Consider the following 16,503-nt stretch of genomic DNA (forward strand, 5'->3'; position numbering starts at 1 on the left):
AGGCCTGGATGAAGGAGCAGCCTTAACCGCCCCGGCTTTTTACCTGCAGAAGCTGTACGCCCAGAGAGTTCAGTGACTTGCCAGCCTTGGCTTAGCTGTGGCGGAGCCTGGGCCAGAACCACAGAACCCCTGTCCCTGGTACAGAACATTTTCCACTGCACTCCACTAGGTAGTTCCTCTGACCCCAGATTAATTAATCAGAAGTTGTTGCTGAGAGTCACTGTGACACATGGAGGGGCCATGGAGGGTGTTCCAGCGCTGAATGACGGACATTCAGAATTTCAGCCTTGAGCAGGCTCTTCATTGGAATATTCCTCCCATCGGGAGCTTCATCCTGGTTAGAGCACAAGGTCACCTGTATTCAGGCCTCTCAGAGGTCACCACAGGTGCGCTTTGCTTAACAAGCTCTTACATAAATGGCCATTAAATTTACATAAATTATAGATTGGAGGAAAGCATCTGTGTGAAATTATGCACAAAACTCCTTTAAATAGCAAAGTTCCCACACTCATTACCCTACTTCTCAAAACAGAATTAAACTTACAAGACTTTGATCCACACCCAGCTTTGTGGGAATTCGTCTACTACTAATTCACCGCCATTAAAGTCGAGGGATCATAAAGAAAAGGGATGCGTAGGTTGGATATGGAAGGAAGGGAGGCCTCTGGTTCTGCTGGGGTGTGAAAAGATACGCAGCATGTGGCTCCTTGACCGGGCTGCTCTGCCTGCCGATGTCACACACAAGCCAGAGGGAGCTACAGCCTGGCCAGGGCCATGGCTAACACGACCCTCTTCTGTCTCCTCTTGGGGGCAAGGCAATGTGCTCTGCCCTCCTTGGCCAATAAAGGACCAGCATCTCTAAAAAAATAAATAAATAAGATGAAATAAAATATAAAATAAATAAAATAAATAAAAGAACATAAATAAAAGAAAATAAATAAAATAAAATATAAAATAAAATAAAATATAAAATGAAATAAAATATAAAATAAATAAATAAATAAATAAAATATAATATAAAATAAAATAAAATATAAAATAAAATAAATAAATAAATTAAATTAAATTAAATAAACCAGCCTCTAATCCAGAGGGAAAGATGAACCGAGCACTGGATAATTTTAATACAAAGCAGTCAGAGACACAAAGCGCAGTTTCGCAGGCGGTAGTAAGTAGCTGGGATGGGCTCTGAAGGCGGGAGGGGAGTATACAGGTGGAGATAAACGAGAGAGGGCTTTGTGGGCTGAGAAAACCCGCCAGCAAACAGCCAGGAAGGCAAGCGAGCATCAGGTGTAGATTATATAGTCCACAAAGGTAAAAGAAATTGCATGTGGTGACCCTTCGTGTTCCCCTGGTACTTAAACCAGAGGCGAGACCCTGGAAGGGACTCGTGAAATGTTTTCACTGACTTCAATGAGGCGAGTGTATTCAAAGGGAACTAAATTCCTGATAACCCAGTTATCAATTGATTGCATCTCCGCTGCAGATCCACCCTTCATTGCCCTGCTCCTGATACTCAAGCCGAACTGTATAAACATTTTTCTTGCCAGCCCACGACGTTAAGCTCTCTCATTAGAAGGAGCTAGATGAACATCACAGGAGGAAGGGGCTTCTACTCCTGGTTCTGGTGCAGCTTCCTTTTTTCTTACTCCCTCAGTGCTGCAATGCTTCGCCAGCACACCTAGTCCTCGGGGTATCTCGGGGCAGCTCCTCGAGTTTCCCAGCTGAGCTTCTCTCCAGTGATTTCCTGGCATGTTCCGCGCACCTGGGTCACTCCTCCTCTTCAGTCTCCCCTGTATCAACCAAGTTTCGTCAGGAAAACAGAAACTACTCTCAGTGTTCAAGCAGGAAGGGATTTACTACAGGGACTTTGGTGCTGAAGTCTCTCGGCTTCATCTGTTCCTGTCACTGCGACCAGGTGAATTTGCCTCTCTGAAACCCACCCCCCCCCCACTCTTCTAAAGATGGAGGTAATAATAGTACTTAACTCATATTTACATAGTATTTAATTCATATACAGTTCCTCTGAAAAATTACACAAAATGACTCATGAAAAACCCCTGGTGCCTAGCACATGGTTAGTGCCCAATGAATGTAAGCTATTATTACTGTTACTATAACCCTCTAAACACTCCTGCACATCCGAGCTAAAGTGTCCCAAAGCCACGGCAGTCTATAGCTGAAGAAGCAGGACGGGAAGAGGACGTTTCTGCAGCAAGACGTTCATCCCTGACGAAAGACGCCCCTAGACTGGCGGGGGCATTGGGGTGGGGAGATGACGTGTAGATTGGATATGACCCAGTGGCTCCAAGATGCCTACCTGTCTTGATCTAGAACAAGTTACATATCGCAAACTTCCTTCATAACGAACAAAGCTCTCCCAGATACCTCTTTAAAACTTTAATTGAGAAGATAATATATGCACATTGTTTTTGTTTTTGTTTGAAGTCAGAGCACAAAATGCTGCATAGTTAAGACTGGCCCCCTCCCGCCCCATGTATCTTCGAATAATATATCTTGGAGAGCATTTCATATTTGCACTGATGCATCTACCTTTTTTGGCTTTTTTTCTCCCCTTTTAATCTTCTTCTCTTTAGAATCTGCATAATATTCTTGATATGGATAGAGCACTAATTATTTAACCAGATCCTTTCTGGCAGAAATTTAATTTGTTTCCAGCCTTTTGCTATTATAAACAGTGTTCTCACAAACGTCTATGTACATACTATCTTCTTTAGTTTTTTGAGGTAGAAAATCCTCTCACCTCTTAGAATTGGAGCCCCTAAGACCATCCTCACGGTCTAGTATAAAACCCCGCGCAAGGGGTAAAACCAACATTCCCGTCCTGGTTCCACTGCTAACATCCTTTGCACTCAGACACCACTTCATCCGTGTGACTCAGGCCCCTTGCTTGTCAGGAAGCAATAATTGTACCTGCTTTAATTTGCTTCACAAGGGCATTCTGAGAATCGAATGAGATCATGTACATGAAAGCTTATGAGTGCTGTACTAATACACAAGTCTCTCCTCTGGTTATTTGCCAAACCTACTATTGACGTGTTGGTCTGTGAATGTGCCCACAATCTTCAACATGGCGCCCGCTGCACCCAGGGCTCCTTCTGAGAGAAACTGACCCCCCGCACACAGAGCCCGCGGCTGTGCACTGCACTGTGAGCCTGCCTTCCCCATCCTTCCACATCTCCCCCTCCGTCTAAGCCAAGTGGGGCATCTTCCCTATCTATAGGCTGCCCAGTGGCTAGAATGAAACGTTCTGCCCAAAGAGAGACAAACGAGGTCATTCTAATTCTTGCCCTTGGGAAAGTCTGCTAGGAAGTCATGAGTGACTAAGACAGGACAAACAACACAGAATGCAGTCAAGGCCATGAGGGCTGTTAGAAGCTGATGTTACAAGCAAGCTGAAGTGGGGAAGAAGCAAACCCTGCACACACCTCAGCACACACTGTGGGGAAAATGTCAGGAAGTATGTTCGTGAGAAGTGAAAGGATATAGAGGGGCAGAAACACCAGGACCAGACGAGTTGTAACAATGACAAAGCATGTGAAGCTGTACTAGCTCTGGCTGCAGAATCAGCACAGAGACCCACGAGACCCGGTCACCCAAGTCCCTGTCCTGGCTCCATTGTTCTCTCCTGCAGCCTTCCTACAGCGTTCCTTTCCGTGGGCTCAGTGGAGGAAGGGGAGATCCTTCATACTTCTAGGAGTGCTGAACCAACCCAAGGCTACGAGACCTATCTTCCCAGCTTCCTGCAGAGTCCCCTAAAGGACGGGTGTGTGAGGAGCTTACCTAAGGACAGAGAAAATGAAAGTCCTAGACTCCATTGTGCGTTAAAGTATACTGCTTTGCCTAATGAATTAATGCAGTTTCTTGGAGGTCGGCCTCCTAGGGAAAGTGCAAGGTGGAGAAGGGCAGAGGGCAGAAATGGAGAGGAAAATGGATAATAATTATCAGTTGAGACTTGGCTCATGCTGATCCTTCCCTCTTGCCCAAATCCCACCTACCCTTCATGTCACCTCATCCTCCAAACTTCCCCCAGCTGTTTTAACCATATCAGCACTGACCTTCTTGGCTATATATAATGATAGATTGTCTTCTGGACCCCAACTCTTCATCCTGCCCCAATTCCACACCCACTAAAGAAACAGAATACATTTCCATCATCCTTTGACTTTGGGTTTGGCCATATAAACATCCTATATGAATGGTCAAAGCCAGTAGCATAAGATGGAGGCGATGGTGTGCCAGTTCCAAGACCTCTTTGCTACTCCCATTGCCATGAAAAGAGTATGCCCAGCCTAGCCCACTGTCCCCAAGAGGAGGACAAGGGGCACGTGACACAGAGTTGCCTGGCCAAACCTTCTAGCTGAGCCCAGCAAAGATCAGCCAACTCTTAGATGCATGAGCTAAATAAATGATTATTGTCGTATGCCACTGCGATTTTATGGTTGCTGGATATACAGCTAATACAACTACCCGTAGCATTTATTGTATATTTCAGTACTTAGCAATTTGAATAGCATTTCATTATTCGGTTGTATATAATTGTTTCTTTGGGCAGGTTAAGATCAGCAGATTTAGCGAATAAAAATACAGGATCCCCAGTTACATTGAATTTTGCATAAACAATGAATAAATTTTTAGTGTAAGTGTGTCCCATGCAATTTTTAGAACACATTTATATTAAAAAATATTCATCTAAAATTCCAATTTAACTGGGCATCCTCCTGCTAGTGCCAAGGGAGGATCCACATCGACACAAAGGTGTGAGGTAGTTCCCATGGTCACCATCAAAATGCCGGAGAGGAAAACCACCCTTCAGTTAGAGATTTCCAGGAAGGTAGATCTCGAGCACCTTCTTTTCTCCAGTGACAAGCCCCTCCCCCTTATAATAATGATGATGGTTATCATTTACCTAGCCACTGTATAGGCAGGTAGTGGACAAATAAACTATCTTATTTTCACGTCAGTGCTGCAGTGTAGGGGAGTAGCTAAATCCTTATCCCCGTTTACAAATGAGTACACAGCTAGAGAGAGTCGCAAGGTAAAATTCAAATGCAGCCCTTCCCCTTCCTATAATGCAGCCCTGCCTCCAACTACAGAAACTGGCTGATGTCCTTTTCACAAAACTGAAGATGACACAGTATTTTTCCCAGCTCCCAGTCTCTTTGCTGGCCCCCCCAAATCCATTCTGTGGATAAAGGGGGTTGTATTACTTTGCTTGGGCTGCCGTAACTCAGTGCCACGGATGGGGTGGCTTAAACAACAGAAATTTCTTCTATCACAGTTCTGGAGGTTAGATGTCCACCCACCACCAAGATGTCAGCAGGGCTGGTTCCTTCTGAAGGCTGAGTGAGGGATCTGTTCCGGGCCTGCAATGGTTAGTGGGATGCCAACTACCAGGTTAAACGTTACTTCTCGGTGTGTCTGTGAGGGTGTTTCTGGAAGAGACTGGCATTAAGGCAAGTGCTAATTCGGGTGGGCTGAGCGAGGCAGGTGGCCCTGCCCAGCGAGGATGGGCATCGTCTGATCCTTGGAGGGCCTTCGCAGGACCAGAGGTGGAGGAGCGCTGTGTTGGTTCTCTCTGCCTGACTGCTTGAGCTACGATATCCGTCTTCTCCTGGCCTTGGACCGGGACTTATTTCAGCTCACTCCTGGGTGTGAGGCCTTTGGACTCAAACTAGAATTTATACCACTGGCTTTCCTGGGTCCCCCACTTGCAGACAGCAGATCGTGCCACCTCTCAGCCCCCCAAATCAAAAGAGCCAATTCCTTATAACAAATAATAATCACATATATACGTAGGCTTTTACCTCAATTCCCCAGTGCTGCATCTTGCAGCTTTAGGATATCATTCCTTTATAAGTCAGTGTGCCCCCTCCTTAACCCTCAGGTCCCGATAACTCTACGTAAGCGCATTTCTGAAAAGACATATATGTATATGTATAATCTCCTACTCATTCTGCTTCTCTGGAAAACCCTGACTCTTACAAGGCCTCTTTCCTTGGTTTATAGGCGGCCGTCTTCTCCCTTATCTTCCTGTCATCTTCCTTCCGTGCATATCTGTATCCAAATTTCCTCTTCTTTAAGGACATCAATCATATTGAATTAGGACCCACGCTAATGACCTCATTTTAATTTAATCCCCTCTGTAAAGACCCTATCTCTAAACAAGGTCACATTCTAAGGTACTGGGGGTTAGGATTTCAATATGTGAATGGGGGTTGGGGGTCAGGACACAGTCAGGCCCCTAACGGGGTGTGTGGAGCTAATTGTGATTCACCCAAGTGCAGTCTGCATTTAAAAGAGGACCCCAAGGGAGTCGATTTCAAACGAGGCATTCTGGATCTCAGTTGGCGAAATTCTAGGTTTCCAAGCTGTCCTGGGGGGAGCAAAGGCCCATGCTGCAGTTCTTACTAGCAGCACCTCGGGGGTGTCACATCCTCTGCCAAAGGGGCCCTAGCAACTGATAGAATGTGGGTTATTATGAGGACAGGGGATTGTGATGGTGGCTGGTCTGTGGAGTCTGGTGAGGCCAAATGTCAGTGCCTCAAAAGATGTCCTTAGGCCCCCATTGGCAGCATTGTTTTCTGAATGGCAACAGAAGACAGGGAGGTGATGGAAGTCCAGGGGGCAGGAGAAAGCTGCCCAACCTTCCCCAAGATGGCGCCTGATGACCCCATGTCTGAAGGGAAGTTGAGGGCGGCTTTGGTAAGAGAATGCCTATCTCACTGCCCCAGCCTGTCCCCGCAGGGTAAGAGAGAGTACTGTAGGGACACATGATAGGAGCTGAGTGCTTCGAGGTCCCAGAGAGCTGCTAAAGAAGAGCAGGTGACGTGCACCCCCTCCCCACAACTGGCTACCGGCTGTGACATGGGATGAGGAAGGCTGTCTGTCAGAAGACCGTGAAGTCACCTGAAGCTTTGGTCTTTCTCACCTACCTCCCCGCTGGGGCCCTTTCCTCCCTCTGTGGATAGGGCCTGGCTCCCCCATACCCCTTTTTGGGTCCCCAAATATTTAGGTTCTCTCTACATAGACCCTGCCTGGGTTCTTCTCTCCTGCTGTAGTCCCCAGAGGACTGGGACTGGGTGTCTAACTCTTCTCAAAGTTAGGTAGAGCGGGGGAAAGCTACCTCCATGATTTGAAAGTCACCAAGAACACAGCCTTCTACCTCAATTCCCCAATGCCACCTCGTGCAACTTTAGGATGTTGTTCCTTTAAGTCAGTTTGCCCTCTCCTCCTTCTCAACCCTCAGTTCCTGATAACTCCATGTAAGCGCATTTCTGAAAAGAACTCATTCTAGATCTTTCCAACTCAAACACTCTTTCCAACACCCCAGTCCATTGTGGCTTGGGGCAGCGGGAGTGCCCTGCGTGGGAGTGGGGGGGGCCCATACTGACTCCTTACCATCCCTGGACTGCCCTCTTCCCAGCCCCAGGACGCAGAGCGCCCTAAGCCAGACTCTTCCTACGACTACCTGGAGGAGATGGAAACTTATGAGAACAGAGATGACCCAGGGCCACCTAAGTCGCTGTCCCCCAAACCCGGCCCTACCACCAAGGGCCAGGCGGGGGATGGACCTGAACTTACGAAACTGCCCTGGACCCTGGGGACCCCGGGGACTAAGTGCAACGTTGAGATGGAGCTGGAGAGGGTGCGCATGGAGTTCGAGCTCACACGGCTCAGGTACCTGCATGAGGAGAATGAGCGCCAGCGGCAGCACGAGGAAGTGATGGAGCAACTGCAGCAGCAGGCGGCGCCCCACCTGGTAGGTGACAGGGAGAGGTGGGGACCTGGCCGAGAGGCCCACAGGTCCAGCCCCAAGGGCCAGGGCTGACGCCGGGGGCCAGGGGCACCTCTGCCCCGACCTGCGCCAGAGCCCTTCCTGCCTGCCTCACTGCTGCGTCTCGCCCCAGGTCCAGAGCTGGGCTGCTCACTGCTCTAGAGCTTCCGCGCTAACCTGAGATTCAACTCTGTAGGGAGAGCGGACGCTAGGAGGGGGTCAAGAACCACCTAGTTCACCCACCTGCCCAGGGCTTTTCTTCTCAGGGAGAAGTCTTCAATGTTTCCTCTTTCCATGCTTCTCGGCATATCTTTTAAGAGATACAATGCCTGGGACAAAACCCAGAACCCTCACTGCAGTCTGACCAGCAGATTTTGATAAAACTATCACTCCCCTGATGAGGGCCACATCCACTCTCTTTTGATCACTCTGCTCTGTTGTCCACTAAAGCTTGAACATCTTTTGGCAAGAAATGGACCATTCTCCCCTAATCTGTACTAAATGGGGATAAGAACACCTACTTGCAGTTAAATGGGATATGACATGCTTAGCTTTGTGGCTGGGCCATCATAAGTACTAAATAACAACAGATGTTATTGTTTAAAGCAGTGGCTTTAAAATCAGACAATTCTGGGTTGAAACCCTGGCTCTGCCACATATAAACTTCATGACGCTGGGCAGGTTACTAATCATCTTGGAGCCTCAGTTTGCTCATCCATAAGGTAGTATCTATCTACCTCATAGGGTCATTGTGAGTATTAAATGAGAGAAGGCACATAATGCACTTTGCAGTGAGCCTGGCACATTAGGTAAGCACTCAATAAATGTTAGCTATTAACATTTTTATGTACTCATGCAATTCACTTCTTGACCCAAATGCAACAGCTAAAGTTCATCATTTTTCAATTTTATTGGAATGTAACGTATTAGCTCTGCTTCCCAGCTCTGAGTCATTCTCAATTCTGAGAAATTTGCCTTCTGCCTTTATCCAAGTCATTGCTATAACTGTTGAGGAGGATATGACTTAAATAAGTATCACTAAAAGATGTCCCTACAGGTTAACAGTTTTCCATTGATCATCACCCTTGTGTTACATTGTAGCCAGCTCACATTTCTCTATTTTGTCCGGAAAAAAAAAACAACTATGCTGAGACACACTGTCAAATGGTTTCCAAAAATTTAGATAGTACACTACCTGTAGCATTTCCCCAATTAACAGATCAATTATTTTTTTTTAAAGAAACTGAGGTTGGTTTTGCATGATTCACTCTCAATGAACACACGCTGGTGTCTTAACAATTATCATTTTTTTCCTGCTCACAAACTACCTGCTCAATAATACACTAAATGATTTTGCTTAGCCAAGTCAAGCTTACTGAACTGGGATTTCTAGAATCCCTCTTTTCCCCCTCTTTTTAAAAATCTAGAAAAGAATCGCCTGTCTCTAAGGTTCTGGCAAGTTTCCTGATATTTTTGATGTCTCACAAATAAGTTCCATTTCCAAACTTGCGGCTTTATTTTTAGTATCCTTGGATAAAATCTGCTACAAGTTGGAGCCTGAAACTATTAAAAGCAGATAGAGTGTGGTGCTATGGCTTTGGCTGACGTCTCCTCCTGACCATGTTTGTTTTGCCATTTTTAGTTTGAAAAGCCTTTACCTTACTGGGTGAGCTGGAACCCCTTGGTGTAGAGTCCTCCCTGCTCCCTGTCTTCTACTCAAAAGATAGACCATTGAAAGTGTTTTTGAAGAGACTACAAGCTTTCACAAATGCATGTTTTGTTACTGAAACCACAAATATCTTCCGTAAGCATTTCAGACTGAAAACACATGCAGTTTGCAAAAGGTGGCCGGAAGTCCACGGATCCAGAGCCTACGGGGTCTCCAGAGAAGCATTACATCTGCCCAGGCCTCAACTCCCACTAGAACATTAGTGGGAGAGAAACCCCGTTCTTCTGGTCTTCAGCCTGCCTTGCTGTGCATGCTAGAGGCAGCATCCCTGGAGTCATTTTCTGCCGGCGTGTGTTCATTTGGTTGCCCCTCCCATTTTTATGTATTTGTTTCAGTAATTGTGTGTCCAAAACACCAGTCTCTGGTAACAGCTCACAAACATGTTTTATCTGGGCGGGGGGGGGGGGGGGGGGAGGTGCGGGAGGGGGAGGTCATGTATTGAAAGGTGGAGAGTTGATTTGATTTTGAAGTTTCCTTTCCACTTTCTTTTTCTGGGTGGATGGGTGGGTAGGTAAATTTCATTGTACTGAAAAATACATCTGTGAATATGTTTCTAACTAGTTTAGGGAATCACACAGTCCCTGCCGTCTGCCTGCTTACAAAAAAAAAAAAAAAAAAAAAACTATGGCATGATTTTAAAAGATATTTTAAAGAATAAACCATGGGTGGTACCTTAACTACAGATCAAAATATCGTATCAGCTATTGCCTTACTTATATGCTGATGTTTTCTGCAGTTAAAATGGGCCCTGTCAAACCTCGATTGTATGGATTCTGGAAAAGAACAGCATACAGGCAAAACCAGACAGACCACTTAAGCTGCTTTCCCCTATGCCAAAGTCTCTGAGGTTTAGGAAGGCCCCACCACCTGTCTGTCTGCAGGGGAGATGAAACCCTAGGCGGAAAGACCATGGACTATGACCCCATGTGACACGAGTCAGTCATTTGTGTCCAAGGGGCACCCTCTTACTGTGCCGTTGTCCAGAAAGCAAGGCTGAGTGTCAGGGCGAACCATCCAGAGAACACTCGAAGACCCTGCATCCTGATCTAGGATCTCAGTCAGAGAGAGACTTCCCACCTGTGTAAAGCAAGATGAGCAGAACTGAGAGAGGAAGGGGTTGGCCTGAACCAGGAAGGATAAGAGTAGGCTCAAGAAGTAAAAGCTCACGACTGCCCTCTATGTGCCAGTGACCTTGCTAGGAATTTTTCATTCCTTGTCTTTCTCTCCTCATAGTCTTGTGAGGTGGGCACTATTCCCCTTCCCTTAGGTGAGGAAAGCAACCTGCCAGAGGTCACACTCAGGAAAGAACAAGACTGACGCCCAGCTCTGCCTGACGCCCACACCTTGGTTTTGCCAGCTCCGCTCTCTTCTTTCCTCTACAGTTCTCGGGAGGCCTCCAGGACCTCCTGCTCCCCCAGAACCAGTTTGCCATGTTCCTGTACTGCTTCATCTTCATACACGTAATCTATGTCACCAAGGAGATAATCTTCTTTCTCTTCTCCAAGCACTACCTATTCTGCATCGCGGGCATTTTTCTCTGTCTGATTAAAACTTTATGGTCCTACTTTCAAGTGCCTTCGCTCTGTCCATCACTGGGAACCACTACGTTAGTGTACGGTTGAGACCTGACCTGAGTTAGCCCACGCCTCCCTGCCTTCTCCCTCCCTGGCACTCCTGCCCTCATATGGTGCCTCCCTCCAACCAGAACTTGCCATTAGGAAAGGCTCTGCTATCAGCCATTTACACCTCAGTGTGCAGGAATGCATTTCATCCTTATACTAAGCCTCGGCTCTCACTGTGGATGAAGATGCTTTATGTGCTAAGAGGAGGATTTCAGAAGTTAGCAGGTTAGGGAGGTATCTTCAGGAAGAAGGGGTTTAGAAGGATTTTCCAGAACTACAGAAATCGCACCATGACCAGACTGGCTCGGGATCCATCACATCTATTCACGTTCATAGATCTCTGAGCTGCGGGGAGCTGTGGTAGGCTCGGGGGTGGGCCCTCCAAAGATGTCCACGTTCTAGTCCCCAGACCTGTGAATATGTCACCTTATGCGGCAAAGGAGACTTTGGAATGTGATTAAATTAAGGACCTTGAAATGGAGAGATGATCCTGGATTATCTAGGAGGGCTCAATGTAATCACAAGGGTCCTTACAAGAGGGAGACTTGAAGGTGAGGATCAGAGAAGGAGATATGACCATGGAAAGAGAAGTTGGAGGGACGTGGGTACACGAGCCAAGGAAGGCAGGCGGCCTCTAGAAGCTAGAAAAGGCAAGAAAATGGGTTCCCTCCTAGAGCCTCCAGGAGGAATGCACCCCTGCCAGCCCATTTTGGGCTTCCAACCTCCAGAACTGTAAGAGAATAAACTGGAGTTGCTTTAAGTCACTAAGTTCGTAGTCATGTGTTATAGCAGCGACACTAATACAAAAAATAATACAGGAGCCAAAACTCCTCGAGCTCTTTCCAGCTCTGCAAACATGTCAGGATAGCATCACCAGGCCTCTGTCAAAGGTCCATTTAGCACTGCGCCTAAACAGGACTATGTACAGTCAGTCCCATAGGCTTAGAGCCTGCTCTCAGGCCATATATCTTTCAAAAAGAGAGACACCGAAGCTCCAGGGAGCCCAGGCCTTTCAGGGTCTGACAGCAAAGGGTGTCCCTATCACTGAGCAGTACATGCTTGGGTGACATGGGGTGGCAAAATCTAGATGTCCTCCCAGGGCCATTGGGAAGAAGGGATTGAACGCCTGATTGGAACCACAACAAGTCAGCTGTAGTGGAAAAGTAGGAAGAGACAAAAGCAGACTACACGGACAAACCCTCAAATCCCATACGCACACACGTGCATGCACACACACACACACACACACCCCAAATAAACAGTTGCCCACAACAGAGATGTACATAACCTGCCTCCCCTTTTCCTAAAAAACTAGCAACCACAACCTAAAGGAACAGACTTGGAACACTAGAGGGCTCAAGGGAGGCACAAAACGAAGCCACCTGGTGCGTGTGTGACAAGCAGTTCAGCTCCCTCCAGGGCCAGCCCCCTAACTCCTGCTGTCCCACACACGCCCCCAGCCAGCAGACAGCCCGGCCAGCCGCACTTACCCCCCAGCCCCGCCCAGGAATGGTGGCTGGCAGTCCGCAGTCTGGCTACAGCACAAGAGACTTTAGGGATCATGCAGGAAACCGAATGAGGCTGGGCATAGCCGTGCCATCAGTCAAGTCTTTATGAATCCCTTCTCTTCCCAGGTGGAAGGCTCCGCCTTGAGAGGGACAAAGAGTAAGTTTCTGTCCTGTTGGGCTCTCTGAGTGATGCTTAGTGAAAACACACTACAAAAGGAAGACTGCCCCAGGATTCAATGTCAGTACACATTATACTGCCATATAAGTCTACAGCGACTTCTCATTTTCCACTCAGTTCAGAGCATCCAGCCCCATTTATGGCTCCATGTAACAGGTTTCTACTTGAAAGAAATAAAGCTGTCGTTTTGCATTAAACTTTCGATGATAGAATTTTTTGCAGTGGGTCACTTCTCACAACCATCTTATGTGATCTGGGATCCTGGAGTCGGATGGAGGCAAAAGGAGGAGGAGATCAAGATATTTAAAAAGTTAAAGCCCAGATGTTTATCTTGTTATAGCAGATGGAATTAAGAGTTTGTAAAAAATACCAAGTGCTATAAAGTCATTTAGTCCATCGCCTGTTGTCAGGTAAAACTGGGCTTTAATATATCCATTTTCCTTACAAATCTCCAGAGAAAACACTTAGTTAACTCATTTGAGCACTCAGGTTAGCACCTCATCTCACCCCCTTACCAATGCGCATGAAATCTCCCCCTCTGTGCCTCCTACTGTAATTAAAGACTAAAACCAGGAGCCTTAGATCGGCTCTTTGGGAAACCGAGAACAGCTCAGGGTCATTCCCCAAACTTGATACCAGTCTCCCAGTTCAAGTTCAAAACAGAAGGGAGAGACAAAAAGGTGGGAAAAGACCCAAAGGATAAGGGGAAAAGGCACAGCTGAGGGGTTACCAAGCAGGCAACGAGTCAACACACAAGCACTTCTTGAGAACCTCAGGTGTGCCAGGCGCTTCACTGAATGCTTTATGGGGGCTATCTTCACCCAAACCCTGGGAGGTAGGAATGTGTACTATCCCCCATTCACAGATGAGGATACTGAGGCTCCGAGAGGTTCAGTGACATGCTCAAGATCATCTTAGATCTCAAGTCTGACTCCCAAGCACATTATGCTCCTATACTACCATGCCCCAAGGTCTGACCCTGAAGGATCTCACAGCCTTTCTGGGGTGATGAGTTCAAAGCACATGAAAAACATAAAGGCCTCAATGGTGAAGGAGATCGAAGAACGAGAGGTCCCTGGAGACCAGGGAGATAGAAAGTCTTCTCAAAAGAGCAGCCCACAAGAGCAGGTGAGCCTGGAACAGGTAAAGAGGAGGGAGAACTCACAGGAACTGATATAAGGATAGAAGTATATCAGCTGTATTCAGGAGAAAGAGAAGGCTCATTCTTGCTCCAGTGAATGATATAAAGGTAACAGGCCCGGAAAATTTATTTGGGGCCAAATTTTACAGTCCTGACTGTAGGTCTGAGGAATATGAATTTAATCCCTTAGGAAACAGGAACTCCCTGAAGATTGTAGAGTGATAGTGGAGCCCTCAAAAATGAAAAGAAAAGGCCACCTTTTCCCTTCTTCTCAGAGGACCATGTTCTTGCCTTGACCTCTCCCCATTTCCAAATCAGAAACATTCTTTCTAAGGTCCTATGTGAAGATTGTATTCAGCTATAAAAGAAACCCAGCTACAGTGGCTTATCCAAATAGAGGTCTGTGTTTCTCACATACTAAGAAGTCCCAAGTAAAACAGTCCATGACTGGTCAAACGACTCCAGGAAGGCACTTAGGACCCAGGCTGCTTTTTGCTCCACCATCCTTAGCACACAGCTTGTATCCTCCTCAGAACATGGCTTTCAGCCTCATGATTTCAAGATGGCAGCTGCAGTTCTAGGTTTCATGTCCATAACTCCAAGACAGAAGAAAGGGGGGAAAAAATGGGGCCACCTTTTTAAAGCTTTATAGAAAGACTTACCTAGCAACTTCTGCTTACATCTCATTGGCCAGTCTGGTCATGTGGCTATAGGGCATCTGAAGTGGTAACTTTTTGCCAGGACACTGTCACAGAACTGAACAAAATCAGGATTCTGATAGTATGAGGGAAGGGAGGGATGGATATTGAACAAGTGACTACGTCTGCCATACCCTGCTTTTTTTCAGGCCCAGCTCCCACTCCCTTCTGGGCGCTGAGCCAGAGTTGTGGTGGGGGTTGAGACCATTGGGTGGAGCACAGCTGTAGCCAATCTGGGCCTGGCCTTAAGGCCTCATTCACATACCACAGCAGGAAGGTCATGGTTTTCTGTGGACACACGACTGGAACAGCTCTGCCTTCCTCCTCCTGACCTCTGCCTGAGGCCCTATGACTTTTCACAACCAGGGCAGAAGCCTTGCCTGGGGACTTAGAGGCATGCCCCTCTGTGCCCGGTGCCCTCAGCAAAGCTGCAAGAGGAGACAAGTTTGCCCCTGGTGTTCCTCTCCCGTCCCGTGTCCCGGGTCCCCCGGGAACAGAGCCCAGCGCCCCTGCCCTCTCTCCTGTCAGCCCACTCACGCCAGGCTGCCAAAGGCTGGGTGTGTAACAGATCATACACCTGACATTCAGCTTTTGCCCAAACAATCAAACACTAATAGCAAAGTTTCAGGCAGGCTTAGGGAGAGAAAAGTGAAAGCATTTTTCCTGCTCCCCAAATGGAGTCCCATAGGTTGCAACCCTGAGCCCAAGGACAAGACCAGAGTCCTGGAAATTGCTGAAATCCGCAGGAGGGAAGAGGGAGCGGCTTGATTCCAAAAGTCACTTCTCTGCCATGTCTGTTTCTAATTCCGCTTTAGCAGGTGACCGACTGCCAGCAAGTCCGTTAAGCTTTTTAGCCTTCATTTGGTGACCTGTAAGTTATCTGGACTCTACCTTAGTTGAAAAAAAAAAAAAATTTTTTTTAAGGGCCAAAGCCTAGGGTCTGCTTTTTAATTGATTTGCTATGGTGTTTAGAGGGGTTGGTAGCCTTAAAGGTGCCCCAGCAACCACATTCAGAAACCTACATCTTTGCTCCTCAACATGTGATCTGAGGACCAGCTGCATCCACATTGCCTGGGGCATCTTAGAAAGTCGAGAAGCTTGCCTCTCTATGTGAGCTAACACAATCCAACCTATGCTTTGTTGTGAAGACACTGCTCATGGCCTGGAGGGTCTGAGGGAGTGGGGTGCAGGTGTAGAGGCACAATAGGAAGGGGAGAGAGCGGGTACCTGAGTGTGCAGCCCCTAGAAGTGCTGTGGGAGCCTCCATCAGCACAGGGCTCAGCCCAGGGTGGCAGTATATCTGTCGTCCTCCCTCTGTGCTCTTTCGAAGTCCTTGCTCTGAGCTTCTGAGAAACGAAATGAGATCTCCCAGCATCTCCCTGCACTCCGGGATTCACCGGAAACTTCCGGAATCCCTCCAGGCCCTGTCTTTGCCTCTGTCCCTTTTTTGATCTGGCTCTGATGTGCGTAGCTTTGGGAAAATCTTGCTAATACACATTCATTCATTATTTAAAGGCTGCCACTGTTCCTTCAGGAAGGTTAAGCATGATTAAAAGATGGGATTTTTCCACAGGGCACAGCAGAAAAGCTAGGGCTCTCGAATTTTTAAGCTGTTTTGGCCAAGCCTTGTTGCATAATTTAAAGCCCGTGACTTATTTAGACTTAATTAGACAAAGGAGCAGCAGCTACAGGTTCATTAGTCAGTATTTATTAAGCACCCAAGGGGGCGTGGTGGGTTCTTAAGAACAAAGTGGAGAATCAGCCTCAGGCTTGCAAATTTCCTACACTTAAGGAAGAGGGGGTTATAGATGTGTCAGGAGGTAGGCATT

The 16,503-nt window shown here is 47.2% G+C and overlaps 1 protein-coding gene across 1 annotated transcript; it reads left to right on the forward strand.

The window, feature by feature from the left end:
• Nucleotides 1–6,609: 6,609 nt before the first annotated feature.
• TMEM247 (transmembrane protein 247) lies at nt 6,610–11,149 on the forward strand. Its single transcript, XM_016141958.2, has 3 exons — nt 6,610–6,726; nt 7,448–7,783; nt 10,910–11,149. Exons 1-3 carry the CDS (start codon nt 6,610–6,612, stop codon nt 11,147–11,149), a joined length of 693 nt encoding a protein of 230 aa, XP_015997444.1.
• Nucleotides 11,150–16,503: the final 5,354 nt, after the last annotated feature.

Source organism: Rousettus aegyptiacus, unplaced genomic scaffold (genome assembly GCF_014176215.1).
Source record: "Rousettus aegyptiacus isolate mRouAeg1 unplaced genomic scaffold, mRouAeg1.p scaffold_m13_p_7, whole genome shotgun sequence".
In the NCBI taxonomy this organism is placed as follows: domain Eukaryota; kingdom Metazoa; phylum Chordata; class Mammalia; order Chiroptera; family Pteropodidae; genus Rousettus; species Rousettus aegyptiacus.